This window comes from Stegostoma tigrinum, chromosome 15 (assembly GCF_030684315.1).
Source record: "Stegostoma tigrinum isolate sSteTig4 chromosome 15, sSteTig4.hap1, whole genome shotgun sequence".
NCBI classification, from domain to species: domain Eukaryota; kingdom Metazoa; phylum Chordata; class Chondrichthyes; order Orectolobiformes; family Stegostomatidae; genus Stegostoma; species Stegostoma tigrinum.
The window spans coordinates 453,964-470,372 of record NC_081368.1 but is presented as its reverse complement, the minus strand read 5'-3'; the positions used below and the strand labels follow the sequence as shown (position 1 = coordinate 470,372).

The window sequence follows — 16,409 nt, the reverse complement described above, 5'->3', positions numbered from 1 at the left end:
TTGCTGATGCTTAGATTCACAGCACAAAAGATAACATTGTGCAAAATAAATTTATGTAGAACTGATAGATTGAAAAGCGAGTATTCTGAAGTGACCTAATATTGCACGCACCTGCACTATCCCCGACAACGTGATTGATTGCTGCAAAAGAACAAAAGACTTATTTACACTTCTTTCAATGGTACAGATTCAGTTATAAAAGCTGTCAATAGGAAAATACTTTTGATTAAAGTAAAATAAAAATGACACAGCAGCTAACTGACCAAAGACTGACGGGAGTAGTTAACATCTAGGCCCGTCAATACTACCACTCCACTGTAAGCCATTTCCAACACCCACATTCAAGACTTAAACTGTTTTGAAACACATGGCTTACGCTTGTGGAAGGAACTGCTACACTTCTAAAAACAAATTACAGAAACTCACTTGTGTGATGTTCAAACTGCTGCCATGGGGTGTGTGCAGAGTGAGGATTTGGCCAGCAACAAATAACCAATTGGCTTGTGAATTTGCAATCGGTCTTGGATACCAAAGGTCATCAGCCTCGAGACAACTCTGTTTTTGACTTGCAGAACAGCTCAAGGGTGTGAATAATATAGTGAGAAACACTCGGGCCTCTGGAAAGATAGGTAGAGTGTGTCTGTCTCTCTCTCTCTCTCTCTGCACAATAAAAATATCTGAAGAAAGCCAGTTATTTTCTCTCACCACTTGCTATTAACTGTTCCCCTTAACCAGGATCTAAGAGACTTTTCAGCTAGTGTACCAACTGTCCTGTGCCTTTGTGAAGAAGTGAACATGTGAACAAATGAATTACAAACAGGAATAGGGCATTTGGCCCCTTGAGCCTACCCAGCCATTAGATAAACTCATGAATGATCTGTTGTGATTTTTAAAAACTTATTCATGTGATGCTGACATTGCTGGCTAGGTCAGCATTGACTGTCCCCATCCTTAGTCGCCTTTTGGAAAAGTGCTGGTGAGCTGCCTTCTTCAATCGTTAACCCTTGCAACTGACCAGTTACACCCATGAAGAATGAACTGAACAGGTTAGATTTCTTTTCTCTAGAAAAGAGAAGTTGAGAATGGAAGACACCAGTGGTCTTTAACATTCTGAAACAGCTTGATGGTCTAAATGCGCAGAAGATGGCTCCACTGGCAGGTGAGATCAATATTGCATTCATAATTATAACACAGTCATTAATAAATTGTGGAGGAAATTTAGTAACAACTCCTTTCCCCAGGGATTGGCAAGGATATTGAAAGCACAACCAAAGGAATTAGTTGAGTCAAATAACACAGATGCATTCAAGGAGAATTTAGATAGATTCCTGACAGAGAAAGAAATAGAGCAGATGTGTGACACAAAGTTTGACAGGACAGTGAGCTGTGAGGAGGATGCAGAGATGCTTCAGTCCGATTTCGACAAGCTGAATGAGTGGTCAAATGTTTGGCAAATCATTATAATGTGGATAAATGTGAGGTCATTCTCTTTGGTATCCAAATCAAATGGCTGTATATTGAGAAAGGGGAATGTGTAACAAGACCTAGGTATCCTTGTACACCAGTAACCGAAGTTAAGCAAGCAGGCAGTGAAAAAGGCAAATGGCATGTTAGGTTGCATACCGAGAGCGGGGATATCTTTCTGTAATTATTCAGGGCCTTGGTGAAACCACAACTGGAATATTGCGTACAACTTTGATCTTCTTATTTGCAGAAGAATGTTCTTGTTATAAAGGGAGTGCAATGAAGGTTTACCGTACTGATTCCTGAGATGATGTATGAGGAGAGGTTGCATCAATTAAGATTATATTCACTAGAGATCAGAAGAATAACATTATCTTATAGAACTCTACAAAACTCTAACAAGACGAGACAGCATACATGCAGAAAGGATGTTGCCAATGGCAGGGGAGTCCAGAACCAGGAGAATAGTTTAAGGATAAGGGGTAGATTATTTAGGATTGGGATGAAGAGCAATTTCTTCACCCAGAAGGTGGTGAGCCTTTAAAATTAGCTTCCACAAAAAATAATCCAGGCCAAAACATGTATGATTTCAAGAAGGAGTTGTAGTTAGCACTTGGGGCTGAAGGAATCAAAGGATATTGGGAAAGTTCTACTGAGTTAGATGATCAGCCACGATCATAACAAATGACAGAATGGGCTTTAAATGTTGAATGGCCAACTCCTGCTCCTATCATCTATGATATCGGGAGAAAGCGGAAGAATGGGGTTGAGGAACTTATCAGCCATGATTGAATGGCAGAGCAGATTCGATGAGCCAAACGGCCTAATCCTATGTGTTACGGTATGTTGATAGGGAAGGATGAAGTAGGGTGGAAGGAAGCTGCAGTATAGACACAGGCAACAACTGCCTACTCTCCCACTCACTGATGAGGAGACTCAGTCTGGATGTCCAGAGGAACCCTGTAGACACAGAGTCATTGGACACTTCACAAACAAAAATACAAAATCCCGAAAGTACCTACATTGCAAAAAGTGTGACTATTTGAAGGAAAAACTATTTTTTGCCACAGCAGCATTGATCTGTTTAAACTGTAGCCAATTTGCCAAGTAACTTGATACAATTGAACTGAAAACACTGTTAGCTAAGGTCTGTTTGAGAAGTCTTGGGTCTTCAGGTTTACTGGCTACATTAATTTCCTCTTTAGGATTTGTGCATACATTTTGAACCAAACTTCACCTTTGATTTCTCCTAGTCCAGTTCTGTCAGTGAAAGTATTACTTACAACTCTGAAATCACCATCAATATCAGAGTCATCGAGAACCTCCTCCTGAGGCACATTTCGTCTCTTTAGCAAGTGTTCATCTCGCTTATTCTGAAAATACAAAGATTTAACATAAAGAACAGGCAGAAATTCTGTGACAAGCACTTCGTTGGTACATCTCTAGTAGAATACTAAACACCAAAACCACTTCACAAGAATAACAAACTGTTCACAACAAAACTTCTGAATGGATGATCTTCCACCCAACATAAATCCATTAACCACATTAGACAATTTGCTGAAAAATGTTAAAGTAATGCTCCATCAACATTCACGGTTGAAAGTTATGCAACTGGATAACCCCAGATGTGGAAGTAGCACCAAGGCTAAGGTAGCTTCTCTTGCAAAGTCTTTGATTTTATCCTCAGGGTACTGAAGGAAATCTCTTGCTTTCTCTCAGACAGAGACAAAGCAATTTGTAAACAATTCCTGTTGATCATCACCCTAGTGACACCGATTTCTGCAATCGGGTGAAGAATGTGCCATCGTACAGGAGCTGCCCATACAAGATGCCCCGTGTGCTTCCAACCTGGGCCAAGACAGGTGATGAAACATTCCTTCATGATAAATGACTGAAAGTCCTTGGTCAAGGATGAAGTGCAAGAGGATGTTCGGCCAACAAACCACCCCAGGGCTCAGTGTTCATCCCATCCCTGATCAACATATGGACAAATGACATCCTTGAGTTCATCTATGTGGTATTTGTTGGACAACCTAAACTTCATTCTCTACGCCCTTGATCAGATCCTTAACAAAAGATGTTACAAAGTTGATGACTCACAACGGACTTTCTAAAACCATATTAAGTATATTTCACTTCCACAGTTTTAGTGACAAAGAAGAATTGCATTTCTACATGGATGGTCACAGACTAATGCATGATCCCATCCCAATACAGAGTCACAAAGGTTCATGCTACAAAAAGGCCCTTTGTCCCATCAAGTCTGCACTGGTCAAAAACCATGACCTAACTATTCTAATCCCACTATCTAGCACATGGCCAATAGCCTTTTATGCCTTGACTTCACAAGTGTACATCTAAATAATTCTCAAATATGATGAGGGTTTCTGTCTCTACCACCTTTACAGGCAATGAGTCTCAGATTGTTATCAATCTCCAACTGAAAACAAGTTCCATCACATCTCCTCCAAATCTTAATCTATGCCCCTGGTCACCGATCCCTCCACCAAGGTGGATGTTCCTTTCAGTCTACCCTGTCAATGCCCCTCATAATTTTATACAACTCAATCGCGTCTCCCCCTCAGTATCCCCTGCTGAAAGGAAAACAATCAGAAGGGTCCCGACCTGAACCATCAACCTTCCTGCTCCTCTGATGCTGCCTGACGTGTTGTGTTCCTCTGACTCCACACTGTGAGATCTCTGACTCCAGCATCGACAGTTCTTACTATCTCGCAGTCTGTCAAATCTCTTCTCGTAAGTGAAATTCTCCAGTCCAGCAACATCCTGTTAAATCTGATCTGCACCCTCTCCAGTGCGTTCACATCCCTCCTCTAAGTGCAAATTGCACATCTGAGCTTCATATTATACTCTTAGCTATGGCCTAACCAACATTTTACACAGTTCCAGCATAATCACCCTACTTTTAAATTCTATGCCTCAGTTAATAAAGGCAGGTATCCCATATGCCATTTTAGCCACTTTATCTATCTAGCCCGCTCCCTTAAGGGATGGGTGTACATACACACCAAGGTGCCTCTGATCCTCAGTGGCTCGCAGAGTCCTATCATTCATGTCTTCCCTTGCCTTGTTTGTCTCTTCCCATCCAGCCCACCTATTCCCATCTTCAGCACGAAGCTAAGGCCCCAATACTTGCCTTTCGTAATTCAATCGTGATTTCATTTCGCTGTTTTCTCATAGTCTATAACATCAAAAAGACATAATGCAACATTAGTCAGTGATCAAAATTGACATCATTTCTTCGTAATGAATGGAGTCTTTCACAGCAATGCCTACACAAAGTGCACAATATTTCTTGTTATGAGGATTCGAGTTATATTATTATTTGGAAATTTGGGTTGCAAATGACATCCCCTGTAGGGTATGTGGCTGCAGAGTCACTATGTAGCTCTATGCACACCGATCGACAAGCTAACAAATGGGTTCCATTTCTGCATGTCACTGCTGAATGCAGACCTCAGAGGGTCTGCACAACAGTAAAAATGTTACAGGGCATGACGGCTCTTAAGTGGACAGAACATGCAGAGCTTTGAATCTGATTTGTATTTCTATACTGTAAGTGATTGGAAAGGGAAGATGGGAGTTTTTGTTTCACTTTTGAATTCTGAGAGTGGAGTCAGGTAATTGGAAATTTGCTCAATTGCGAGTATTTTAATGTGGTAGTTAAACCACTGAACAGAACAGCTCAATGCACAAACAAACCAAAACAGTAAAAAAAATGGTTACCTAGCGACAGGAATCCAGCAACACTGACGCTATCCAGAAGATGAGGCCGTGTGCAGGCTCAACGGGATAGAAAAGGTCTTTAGCAACAAGAATTTTGTTAACAATTGTCTTCAATACATATAGGGGTTTGAAAAAAAGGCCTTAAGTTGCTGAAGAGAACTCCAGAAGTAGAAAGGTGCACAAGACATGGATTTTGCCAGCTGCCTTAATAGTTTGTTGAGGAAGAGGCAATAACTAAAGAAAATAGCTCTTTTGTGAATGCAAGTACAGCAAATGCTTTACTAAGTAGCGCCTATGGGACCAGGAGTGCACCAGTTGATCAAGAGGTCCACATAATCAATGTAAACACACTCACTAAGTAATGAAACATAATCGAGGGGTATGCACATCACTGTGGTACTTTACTTGCAACATAAATCACTTAAATATTGCAACTTTGCCTGATATAAAAATTATTGGCAGAGAGCCTTCTCGCTCACATTCTCAACTAGCTACTTGGACATCGAAAGATCGCAATGACACACAAAACTTTCAGGATTTCAGGTATATAGCTTTGGCTGTTTATGGAGTGTGTCGGTTCGTAAGTGTAAGTTAAAAAAAAGTTTGTTGCATTTGTTGAAAAAACCCAATTATAGATATGCCACTGAACAAGGGCCTTTAAAGTGGAGATAGGTTAACTCTTCAGAAAAGGACTGACTTGAAGATAGCCAGCATGTCTCACAAACTTGATTGATTTTTTGAAGAAGTAACTAAGAGGATTGATGAGGGCAGAGCAATGGATGTGATTTATATGGAATTCAGTAAAGCATTCGACAAGATTTTGCATTGTAGGCTGGTTAGCAAGGTTAGACAACGTGGAATATAGGGAGAACTAGCTAATTGGATACAGAGCTGACTCAAAGTTGGAAGATAGACCATGGTGGTAGAGGGGTGCTTTTCAGGCCAGTGATGTGCCAAAAGGATTGGTGCTGGGTCCACTGCTTTTTGTCATTTACATAAATGATTTGGATGTGAACACAGGAGGTATGGTTAGTAAGTTGGGAAGTGAAACTAAAATTGGATGTGTAGTGAACAGCAAAAAAAGTTACCTCAGAGTATAATTGGATCTTGATCAGATAGACCAATGAGTTTCAGATGGAGTTTAATTTAGATACATGTATGGAGCTGGATTTTGGAAAGGTGAATAAGGAGCTGGGGAGTGTTGCTGAACAGAGACCTTGGATTGCAGTTCATAGTTATTTGAAGTGGAGTCGCAAGTAGACAGGATAGTGAAGGGGACGTTTGGTATGCTTGCCTTTATTGGTCGCTGCACTGAGCATAGGAGTTGGGAGGTCGTGTAAAAAGGCAACGTCTTTTCCCTGGGGTGGGGGAGTCTAAAACTATACAGCATTGGTTTAAGGTGAGATGAGAAAGATATAAAGGGGGCAACTTTTTCCACACAGAGGGTAGTGTATATATAGAACGAACTTCCAGAGGTGGTGGTGGAGGCTGGTACAATTATAACATTTAAAAGGCATTCAGATGGATAAAGAATAGTTAGGGTATAGAGAGATATGGGCCAAATGCTGGCAAATGGGACTAGAATCATTAAAGATATCTAGTCGGCAAGGACGATTTGGACCGAAGAATCTTCTTTCCATGACTCTATGACTCTTCACTAAGGTTTAAGTATCTGTAAAGTTGTTGTTGAGAGTAAAAGGATTCAATCTTCTTCATTTATATCTGTAATATGACTGTTTTAATTAGATCTTGTGTAGTTTGATTTATTCACTCATGGGATGTGGGCCTTCTAATACCAACTGTTTACCCGCATTTCTCCGTGCTGCAATCAGCAACTTAATGAGATGTCTACCCATATGCCAGAGCAGGTGGCATGCTGTTGACCTTTGCAAGACTGCGTGCCAAAAATCAAAGTTTCTCACATCCCAATCTGTTAGTTCATGCTTGCAGTATCTTGCAAATCAGTTCTCCCGTGTCTGCAAGGAAATTGTACTGAAATCAGCATCAGGGAAACTAAAATTATGGGCTGAGGACAGAGACTCCACCTTCCATCAACACTGACCTCATTTGAAGGTCGTAAGCAGCTTCACATTCTTCGAATCAACTTTCATCTGCCCCCGATGCAGAAATCAAATGTGGTCTAACAGCAGATAAAGTGAAAATACAAAGCTCAGTGGGTATCTGGCTTGTGTGTTCAGCACAGTCCTTAATTTTAGTAAAGCATGTTGAATTTTTTTTATTCACTCATGGGATGTGGGCCATCCAATACCAAGTCTTTATCCACATTTCTCCATGCTGATCTTTGAGGAAGTGACAGAGTTGATAGATGAGGGAAAGGCTGTAGATGTCATATACATGGGCTTCATAAGGCGTTCGATAAGGTTCCCCATGGTAGGCTGATGGGGAAAGTGATGTCACATATGGTCCAGGATGTACTAGCTAGATGGGTAGAGAAATGGCTGGGCAACAGGAGGCAGAGAGTTGTAGTGGAAGGGAGTTTCTCAAAATGGAGAACTGTGACCAGTGGTATTCCACAGGGATCCGTGTTGGGACCACTGTTGTTTGTGATATACATAAATAATCTGGAGGAGGGTACAGATGGTTTAATTAGCAAGTTTTCAGATGACACCAAGATTGGTGGAGTAGCAGACAGCAAACGGGACTGTTGGAGAATGCAGCAGAATATAGACAGACTGGAGAGTTGGGCAGAGAAATGGCACATGGAGTTCAATCCAGGCAAATGTGAAATGATGCATTTTGGAAGATCCAATTCAAGAGCAAACTGTACAGTAAATGGGAAAGTCCTGGGGAAAGTGACGCGGAGAGATGTGGGTGTTCAAGTCCATTGTACCCTGAAGGTGGCCTTGCAGGTCAATAGAGTGGTCAAGGCGGCACATGGCATGCTTTCATTCATCGGATGGGACACTGAGTACAGGAGTTGGCAGGCCATGTTGCAGTTGTATAGGACTTTGGTTCAACAACGTTTGGAATACTGTGTAGAGTTCTGGTCGCCAAATTACCAAAAGGATGTGGATACTTTGGAGAGGGTGCAGAGGAGGTTCACCAGGATGTTGCCTGGTATGGATGGCACTAGCTATGAAGAGAGGTTGAGTAGATTAGGATTATTTACATTAAAAAGACAGAGGTTGAGGGGTGGCCTGATTGAAGTCTACAAAATCATGAGAGGTACAGACAGGGTGGATAGCAAGAAGTTTTTTCCCCCCAGAGTGGGGGTCAATTACGAGAGGTCACGATTTCAAGGCAAGAGGGGAAAAGTTTAAGGGAGATATGCGTGGAAAGTTCTTTACGCAGAAGGCGGTGGGTGCCTGGAACACGTTGCCAGTGGAGGTGGTAGAGGTGGGCACGTTAGTGTCATTTAAGATGTATCTAGATAGATACATGAACAGGCAGGGCGCAGAGGGATACAGATCCTTGGAAAATAGGCGATAGGTTTGGATAGAGGATCTGGATTGGCGCAGGCTTGGAGAGCCGAAGGGCCTGTTCCTGTGCTGTAATTTTCTTTGTTCTTTGTCAGACACGAGAAACCTGAACGGCCTTTGCTGCCTCAGTCAAGATTGAAAATATCCTGCCAGGACAGAGTCTCATACATGGAAGGACACCAGTCTGCAGGTATTCCAGCACGTTTCTGTTAGAGTCAGCAGCAATTCTTTAGACAGATCATGTGATCCAAATGGATGATAGCTACATTTTCAAAGACATGCTTATAGGGAGCTTAGTATCACAAGACCAACAGATCCCACATGTCAGTAACACAAGGATACCTGTAAGCAAGATCTCAAGTTGACCATGTACTGAACTAATGCTAAGTGCTTGCTGCTGTCCAGAGTGCCTGAAGACAAGAGAAACAGCAGCTATAATGAACAGAAGAGGGAAAGACTGCTCTCTGTTAACAATCAGACAGGATATGGAGATTTAAGAACACTGAAAGACTTACCCTGAACCAGCTTGGAGAACAATTTACTGGAGAGGGCATCACTGCTGGAAGTCTGTTTAGGGATTCAATGAGGAGTAGGAAGAACATTTTGATGAATATTGAATTTAGACTCAGCGAAATGGGGAGAACTGAGCCTGCTGCAATGGGTCAGTAACTTTGGATTCATCTTCTAAAATATGAATTCTGTGCAGAATGCAATATAATTTTTAGGTCATGTTAGGAAGTCAAAGTGGGCAGAGATATCTTTTCTGTCGCTTACTGTACTAATTGCTGACTGATGTTTAAACAATATTGAATTTGTGTCTTCTTTACAAAGAGTACAAAATTTCGACAAAGCTTGCCAGTTAACTGTCAATCATCTAATTACTACATTCCCTGTGGCAATGCCTCCACTACCAGAGTCCACTTGCCACCAATCAACTGTCTTCTCATACAACATAAATGTTTTCCCTTTACTTTGGTACTTTTTACATAATCTGTTAAAAAGTTAATTCAGAATGTTACAAGCTTGGTGGATTATAAGGCAATGAACCGGTAGATGTAATGTACTCGTACTTTCGAAAGGTATTTGATAAGGCATCACCTAAAGGATAATTGCATGGGACAGGAGCTCATGGAGTCAGTAAAGAAAAAAAATCATTGTTTTCTTGTATGTGAATTTCAAAACTTTAGCATGCAAATACAACAAATAATGATGAATGCAAATGGAATCCTCAAAAGAATGATGTATAAAAATAGGCAAGTCTTGCTCCAATTGTACAGGGCTTGGGTAAGACTACATCTGGAGTATTGTGTATAGATTGGTCTCGTTGTTTAAGAGCAGATTATATTGGATACTGGAATCAGCACAAAGCAGATTCTCTGGGCTGCTCTGTGGATTGATGGACTTATAAAGAAAGACGAGGAGTTTAGAAGAATAAGAGATTTTATTGAAACATTAAATTCTGAAGGGGCTGGGCAGGTGAAATGAGGAAATTGTGAATACTTTGAACAAGTACTTAATCCTTTTTTCACAGTAAAAGACCCAAAAGCATCCCAAAAATACTATATCATCAAGCGGTCAGAGGGATCAGTGAACTCAAAACAATCACAAAAGAAAAAATACAGTAAAAAAACTAATGGGATTAAAGACCGACAGTACTCTGCAGTTCATGACTTGCAATTCCTGTGCCTTAATAGAATTACTGCAGAGATAACTGTTTAGTGAGTTGCAATTGCCTAAAATTGCAAAGATTCAGGATACGTTACAGCATACTGGAATAGAACAAATGCAACAACTTCATCCCATAGAGCAGAGGGGAGAAAAGGAGGAGGTCAGACGAAAATCACAAGACCCGCTGGGAACTATTGTTAAGATAACAGGAGTACATTTAGAAATTATAAAATATTCATGCAGGGTCAACCTGCTTCTATTGAACAGAAAAGTCATTTAACACATTGATCAGAATCTTTGACAATGGAAAAAGCAGGTTGCCTAAGGGACAACCAATAACTATGGTGTACTGGATTTCTAAAATGCATTTGATGACATGCCACACAAAAGGTTGCAAAACAAGAATGCATGGTTCTAGGGTGAATACATTACTAGAGCAATCCTCCATCTACACTAATAAATGGATTGTTTTCAGGTTAGCAAACTGAAACCGATGTAGCACACAACAATCAGTGCTGGAATCTTAACTATTTACAATCTATATTATTTACTGAAACAAACAGGAAGTGCTGGAGAAACTCAGCAGGTCAGCATCAACAGAGATCAAAGCCGAGTTAAGGTTTCAAATCCAAAGACCCTTCAGCAGAACTGCGATGTGTCAAAATTTGCTGATGGTACAAAGGGGAGGCAATGGCCTAGTGGTATTAATGCGAGACTACTAATCTAGAAACTCAGCCAATGTTCTGGGGACTCGGATTCAAATCTTGCCACAGCAGCTGGTAGAATTTAAATTCAATAAAACAAAATCTCAAATTAAGAATCTACTGATGACCATGAAACCATTGTCAATTGTCATGAAAAGCCCTCAGGCCCACTACTATCCTTCAGGGAAGGAAATCTGCCTTCCTGGTCAGGCCTACATGTGACTCCAGACACCATAATGTAGATAACTCTCAATTACCCTCAAACTGGCCTAGCAAGTCATTCAGATCGAAAGGACAGCTAGGGATGGGCAATAATTGCTGACTAGTCAGCAATGCCAACATCTCACGACTGAATTTTTTTAAAAAAAGCTAGTTGAAATGTAAGTTGAGAGGACACAGAGGCTGAACCTAGATTATGGTAACTGTGTGTGCACAAAACTAACAGATTTCTTTTTAATTTTGTTCACATGTGGCGGCTATGGCTGGCTAAGACACCATTGATTGTTCAGAGGGTGGTTAAGAGGCAACCACATTGCTATGGGTCTGGAATCCCATTAGGCCATACCAGGTAAGCAGTTTCCTTCCCTAAAAGGGCATTAGACAACCAGAGGAGTTTTTAAGAATGATCTACAGTGGTTATAATCAGAGCAGCTCTTTATTCCAAAATTGTAATGAAATCTGTCATGGAGGGATTGAAATACGTGCCTTCTGGCTGAGGTTCTGGATTGCCAGCCAGTTACATTACCACCACCAACCGCCCAAACACATCATAATGGGGAAGTGAGAGGTTATTTACGTTGGGATGGGGGAGACAAGGGCACAAGACAAAATAGTTTTATTTTCCTTTCACAGGATGCAAGTGACACCGACTGGATCAGCCCTGTTTACTGCCCAACCCTAAACGTCTAGAAGGTGGTGGAGAACTGCCTTCTTAAACCAATGCAGTACAGACAGAAATTCCAAGATTTTAACCCAGTGACACTGAAGGACCAGACACAGGTTTCTAATCAGCACAATGTGTAAAGGCGGTGGTGTTCTCAAACATGGGTTGCCCTTATCCTCCTAGATGGAAGTAGTCACAGATTTGAAAGATGCTAATCATGGATCTTCGGTGAATTATCTTCAGTTCATCTTGGAGATGGGTCACACTGCTGCTACTGAGTGTCAGTGATGGAGTAAACATTGAAGGTTGCAAATAGGGTGCCAGTCAGTCAGCCAGGTAATTCCTAGATAGTAAAGCATGGAGCTGGATGAACACAGCAGGCCAAGCAGCATCTCAGGAGCACAAAAGCTGACATTTCGGGCCTAGACCCTTCATCCCCCTCTCTGATGAAGGGTCTAGGCCCGAAACGTCAGCTTTTGTGCTCCTGAGATGCTGCTTGGCGTGCTGTGTTCATCCAGCTCCACAATTTGTTATTTTGGATTCTCCAGCATCTGCAGTTCCCATTATCTCTAATTCCTAGATAGCGTCAGATTTGACCGTTGTTGGGACTGCATTTATCCAGGCAAGTGGGGAGTATTCCATCAGACTTCTGGCATGTGCCTTAAATATGACAGGAGAACACCCCACTTCTGACCTTATAATGGAGAAATACTGATGAAGGAACTCAAAATAGTTCAGCTCAGACAGTCACTTTCAGGCAGTTTTCATCTGACTATACACCACTGTATCAACACCTCCGCTGGTGAGACAGAACAAACCAAAGGATGACAACAGTGGTGTCTGGGGCAAAGTTTGCAAAGAAACAGTATGAATAAATAGGTCTTCTTCCCAGTGGCAGGCTGTGATTAGTGGGGTGCCACAGAGACCAATGCTAAGATGTCTTGCTATTCACAACATGTGGGAAATAAATGTAAAATTCCAACATTTGGTGGGGGGGGGTCCAGAATCAGGGGTCACAGTTTAAGGATACAGGGTAAACCATCTGGGTCTGAAATTAGGTGAAATTTTATTGCCCAGAGAATAGCAAACAGGTTAAATTCTCTATCACAGAAAGCAGTTGAGGCCAAAATATTTCTCAAGAAAGGTCTAGGCCCTAAACGTCTCCTTCCTGCTCCTGACATGCTACTTGGCCTGCCGTGTTCATCCAGCTCCACACGTTGTTATCTCAGATTCTCCAGCATCTGCAGCTCCTACTATCTCTGAGGCCAAAGTATTGCATGGTTTCAAAAGGGACAAAAGGGATCGGGGACATGGGGAAAAATTAGGCACAGACTGCTGAGTGGATGACCACCCATGACCATAATAAATGGTTAGAGTAGGTTCTAAGGGCAGAAGTCTACTCCGATTTTGTATATGACTGTATGATCAATTAACCACATTCCTGTAGGTCTGGAGGCAAGACCAGGTCAAGGCGGCAGCTTTCTCTCAAAAGCACGAGTGAATCCGATGAGTTTTTACAAAATCGAGAAATGGTTTTCAGGGGCAGTATGAGCTTTGAATTCCAGAGTTTTTATTGAAATGTCAACATCTTCCACGGGCAGGAATCGAACTTCTGCCCCCAGAACAGAAGCGGGTGCCTCCGTGACAGGAGCAGGGCGCCACCGCCCTCCCGGTGGCGGCTGGCTGGGCCCTGGGAGGAGGCGGAGGCGGCGAGAGGCCGAGGCCCAGTCCCGGTTTCCCAAGTGACCCTCCCCCGCCTCCCGGGGCCAACAGTGACCCACCAACGCAGCCCGCTCCCCCAGTGTCGGAGTGATCCGGTTCCCCGGGACTAAGGCCCAGTCCCCGGCCTGGCTTAGCACACTCAGCCCCCCCGGCCCCGGTACCTCGACATCGCGGCCCTTGTTTTTGAAGTTCCGGATGCGGTGGTTCTCCAGCCGCTCCGGCTCCGACATGGCGCCGCTTCCCTGGCGCTGAGCGGAATGCGGGCGCGGCCCCGCGGCTGACAGTAGTGAGGGAGGGGGGAACGGCCCCGCCCTACCCCACCCTGAGCGTGAGCGCGCCCGCAAGTGGGCGGGGCTATGACCTTTGGGGGCGGGGCTGTGGTTAGGAAGAGCCGGAAGAAGCCCGGCAGTATGTTCCAGCTATTACTCTTGTTCAGGACTGAGTGCTGGGGAGAGACCTATCGATGCAGAGGGGATTTGAATCGCAGCGACACGTTCAGTTCTGGTCGCCCTGCTTGAGGAAAGATGTTGTGAAACTTGGAAAGGTTCAGAAAAGATTTTTGAGGATGTTGCCAGGCTTGGAGGGTTTGAGCTCTAGGCTGGGTCTATTTTCCCTGGAGCATCAGAGTCTGAGGGGGTGACCTGATAGAGGCTTATGAAGTCATTAGGGGCCTGGATAGGGGAATAGCCAAGGTCTCTTTCCCAAGGTAGGGGTATCCAAAATTAGAGGGGCATAGATTTAAGGTGAGAGGGAAAGATTTAAAAGGGTTGAGGGGTAACCCTATTGAGGTTCATAAAATCATGAGGGGCATAGATAAGGTGAATAGCAAAGGTCTTTTCCCGAAAGTGGGGAGTTCATAGCTTGGTGGCATATTTTTAAAGTGAGAGGAGAAAGTTTTAAAAGGGACCTGAGGGGCAACTCTTTCACACAGAGGGTCATTTGTGTGTGGAATAAACTGTCAGACGAAGTGGTAGATAATAAAATGTGAGGCTGGATGAACACAGCAGGCCCAGCAGCATCTCAGGAGCACAAAAGCTGACGTTTCGGGCCTAGACCCTTCAGAGAGGGGGATGGGGTGAGGGTTCTGGAATAAATAGGGAGAGAGGGGGAGGCAGACCGAAGATGGAGAGAAGATAGGTAGAGAGGAGAGTATAGGTGGGGAGGTAGGGAGGGGATAGCCTACCTCCCCACCTATACTCTCCACCTATCTTCTTTTCTCTCCATCTTCGGTCTGCCTCCCCCTCTCTCCCTATTTATTCCAGAACCCTCACCCCATTCCCCCTCTCTGAAGGGTCTAGGCCCGAAACGTCAGCTTTTGTGCTCCTGAGATGCTGCTTGGCCTGCTGTGTTCATCCAGCCTCACATTTTATTATCTTGGATTCTCCAGCATCTGCAGTTCCCATTATCACAGAGGAAGTGGTAGTTGCAGGTACAATTATAACACTCAAAAGACATTTGGATATGTACATGAATGGGAAAGGTTTAGAGGGAGACTTGTATCAGAGAGAATGGGAACTGCAGATGCTGGAGAATCCAAAATAACAAAGTGTTCAGCTGGATGAGCACAGCAGGCCAAGCAACATCTTAGGAGCTCCTAAGATGCTACTTGGCCTGCTGTGTTCATCCAGCTCTACATTTTGTTATCTAAGGTTTTGAGGGATATGGGCCAAACACCAGTGTTATGGACCAGACCAAACCCTTTTAAAATATATTAAGAATAGAGCATAGATTTTAACTTTTTTCTTATTGTAAAGGTAAGTATAAAGCATTGTGTTCAAAATGCAATTTGATTGGTCAAACTACTCAACTTTAAGTAAAATAGGCTTTATTTTTACATGAGTTAAAATATAGACAAAATACAAAAGAATTTGCTGAACTGTAACTCTATCAAAGTATTTAACAAAATAATATGTATTAACCACTACTAATGAACTGTTCTAATATCATAACATCTCAGAAACACACCCTTGGCTTAGGCAAATTCAGTAAGATAGATTGTCTCATGTGCAATTCTAGCAGCAGGAAGAGAACCCCAGCTCTTAGCTGTAACAGAAAGGAATAAGAGCTTCCACATCCAGCTTCAAGATCCCAACAACTGCTGAAAGCTAAAACTAAACATCCTGCTTCTGTGGGAACTAGACTCCACCCATTCAGGCTGCTTCTATTGTTCCAACTTTTAAAAAAACCCAAGGCATCGCAAGCTGTTTTCTCTATTTGCTTTGAGCACACTGCTTGACATCTCTGTCTCAATCTCCCTTCGTGATAAAAAAGGACAAATGACACCTCTTAAAGTTGCAGTGTCATTACCTAGTCCCTTAAAAATAAACTATCTATATATGGAGATAGTAGGAACTGCCAATGCCAGAGAGTCTGAGAACTCCTAAGATGCTGCTTGGCCTGCTGTGTTCATCCAGCTCCACACTTTGTTATCTTGGATTCTCCAACATTTGCAGTTCCTATTATCTCTGATAATAAGGTGTAGAGCTGGATGAACACAGCAGGCCAAACAGCATCAGAGGAGCAGGAAGACTGACATTTCGGGTCTGGACCCTTTCTTCTGAAGAAAGGTCCAGACCCAAAACATCAGCTTTCCTGCTGTTCTGATGCTGCTTGGCTTGCTGTGTGCATCCAGCCCTACACCTTGTTATCTATATACAAAGATTGCTTCATTTTGAAAATCCTTTCGTCTTACAGTATTAGTACTACAATACATGTACATTACATTGACTTTAGGCATGCAAACGTTCACTAGTACAGTCCATTTCACTCCAGTTTTCCTCA

At 42.7% G+C, this 16,409-nt stretch overlaps 1 protein-coding gene across 2 annotated transcripts in view; it reads right to left on the bottom strand.

Moving 5' to 3' along the window:
- The window catches only part of LOC125458954 (importin subunit alpha-4-like), an 87,527-nt gene extending 73,604 nt beyond the window's left edge, over window positions 1–13,923 (bottom strand). The window contains exons 1-4 of one of the 2 annotated variants that reach the window (XM_059651303.1): window positions 13,790–13,923; window positions 4,622–4,666; window positions 2,748–2,837; window positions 112–141 (exon numbers count right to left, since the gene is read on the bottom strand). In XM_059651303.1, coding sequence (XP_059507286.1) covers window positions 112–141; window positions 2,748–2,837; window positions 4,622–4,666; window positions 13,790–13,858 — 234 coding nt within the window. In that variant the 5' untranslated portion in view covers window positions 13,859–13,923. Of the gene's footprint in view, window positions 1–111; window positions 142–2,747; window positions 2,838–4,621; window positions 4,667–13,789 lie in introns of those variants that run through there. The other variant, XM_059651304.1, reaches the window with a different exon arrangement.
- Window positions 13,924–16,409: the final 2,486 nt, after the last annotated feature.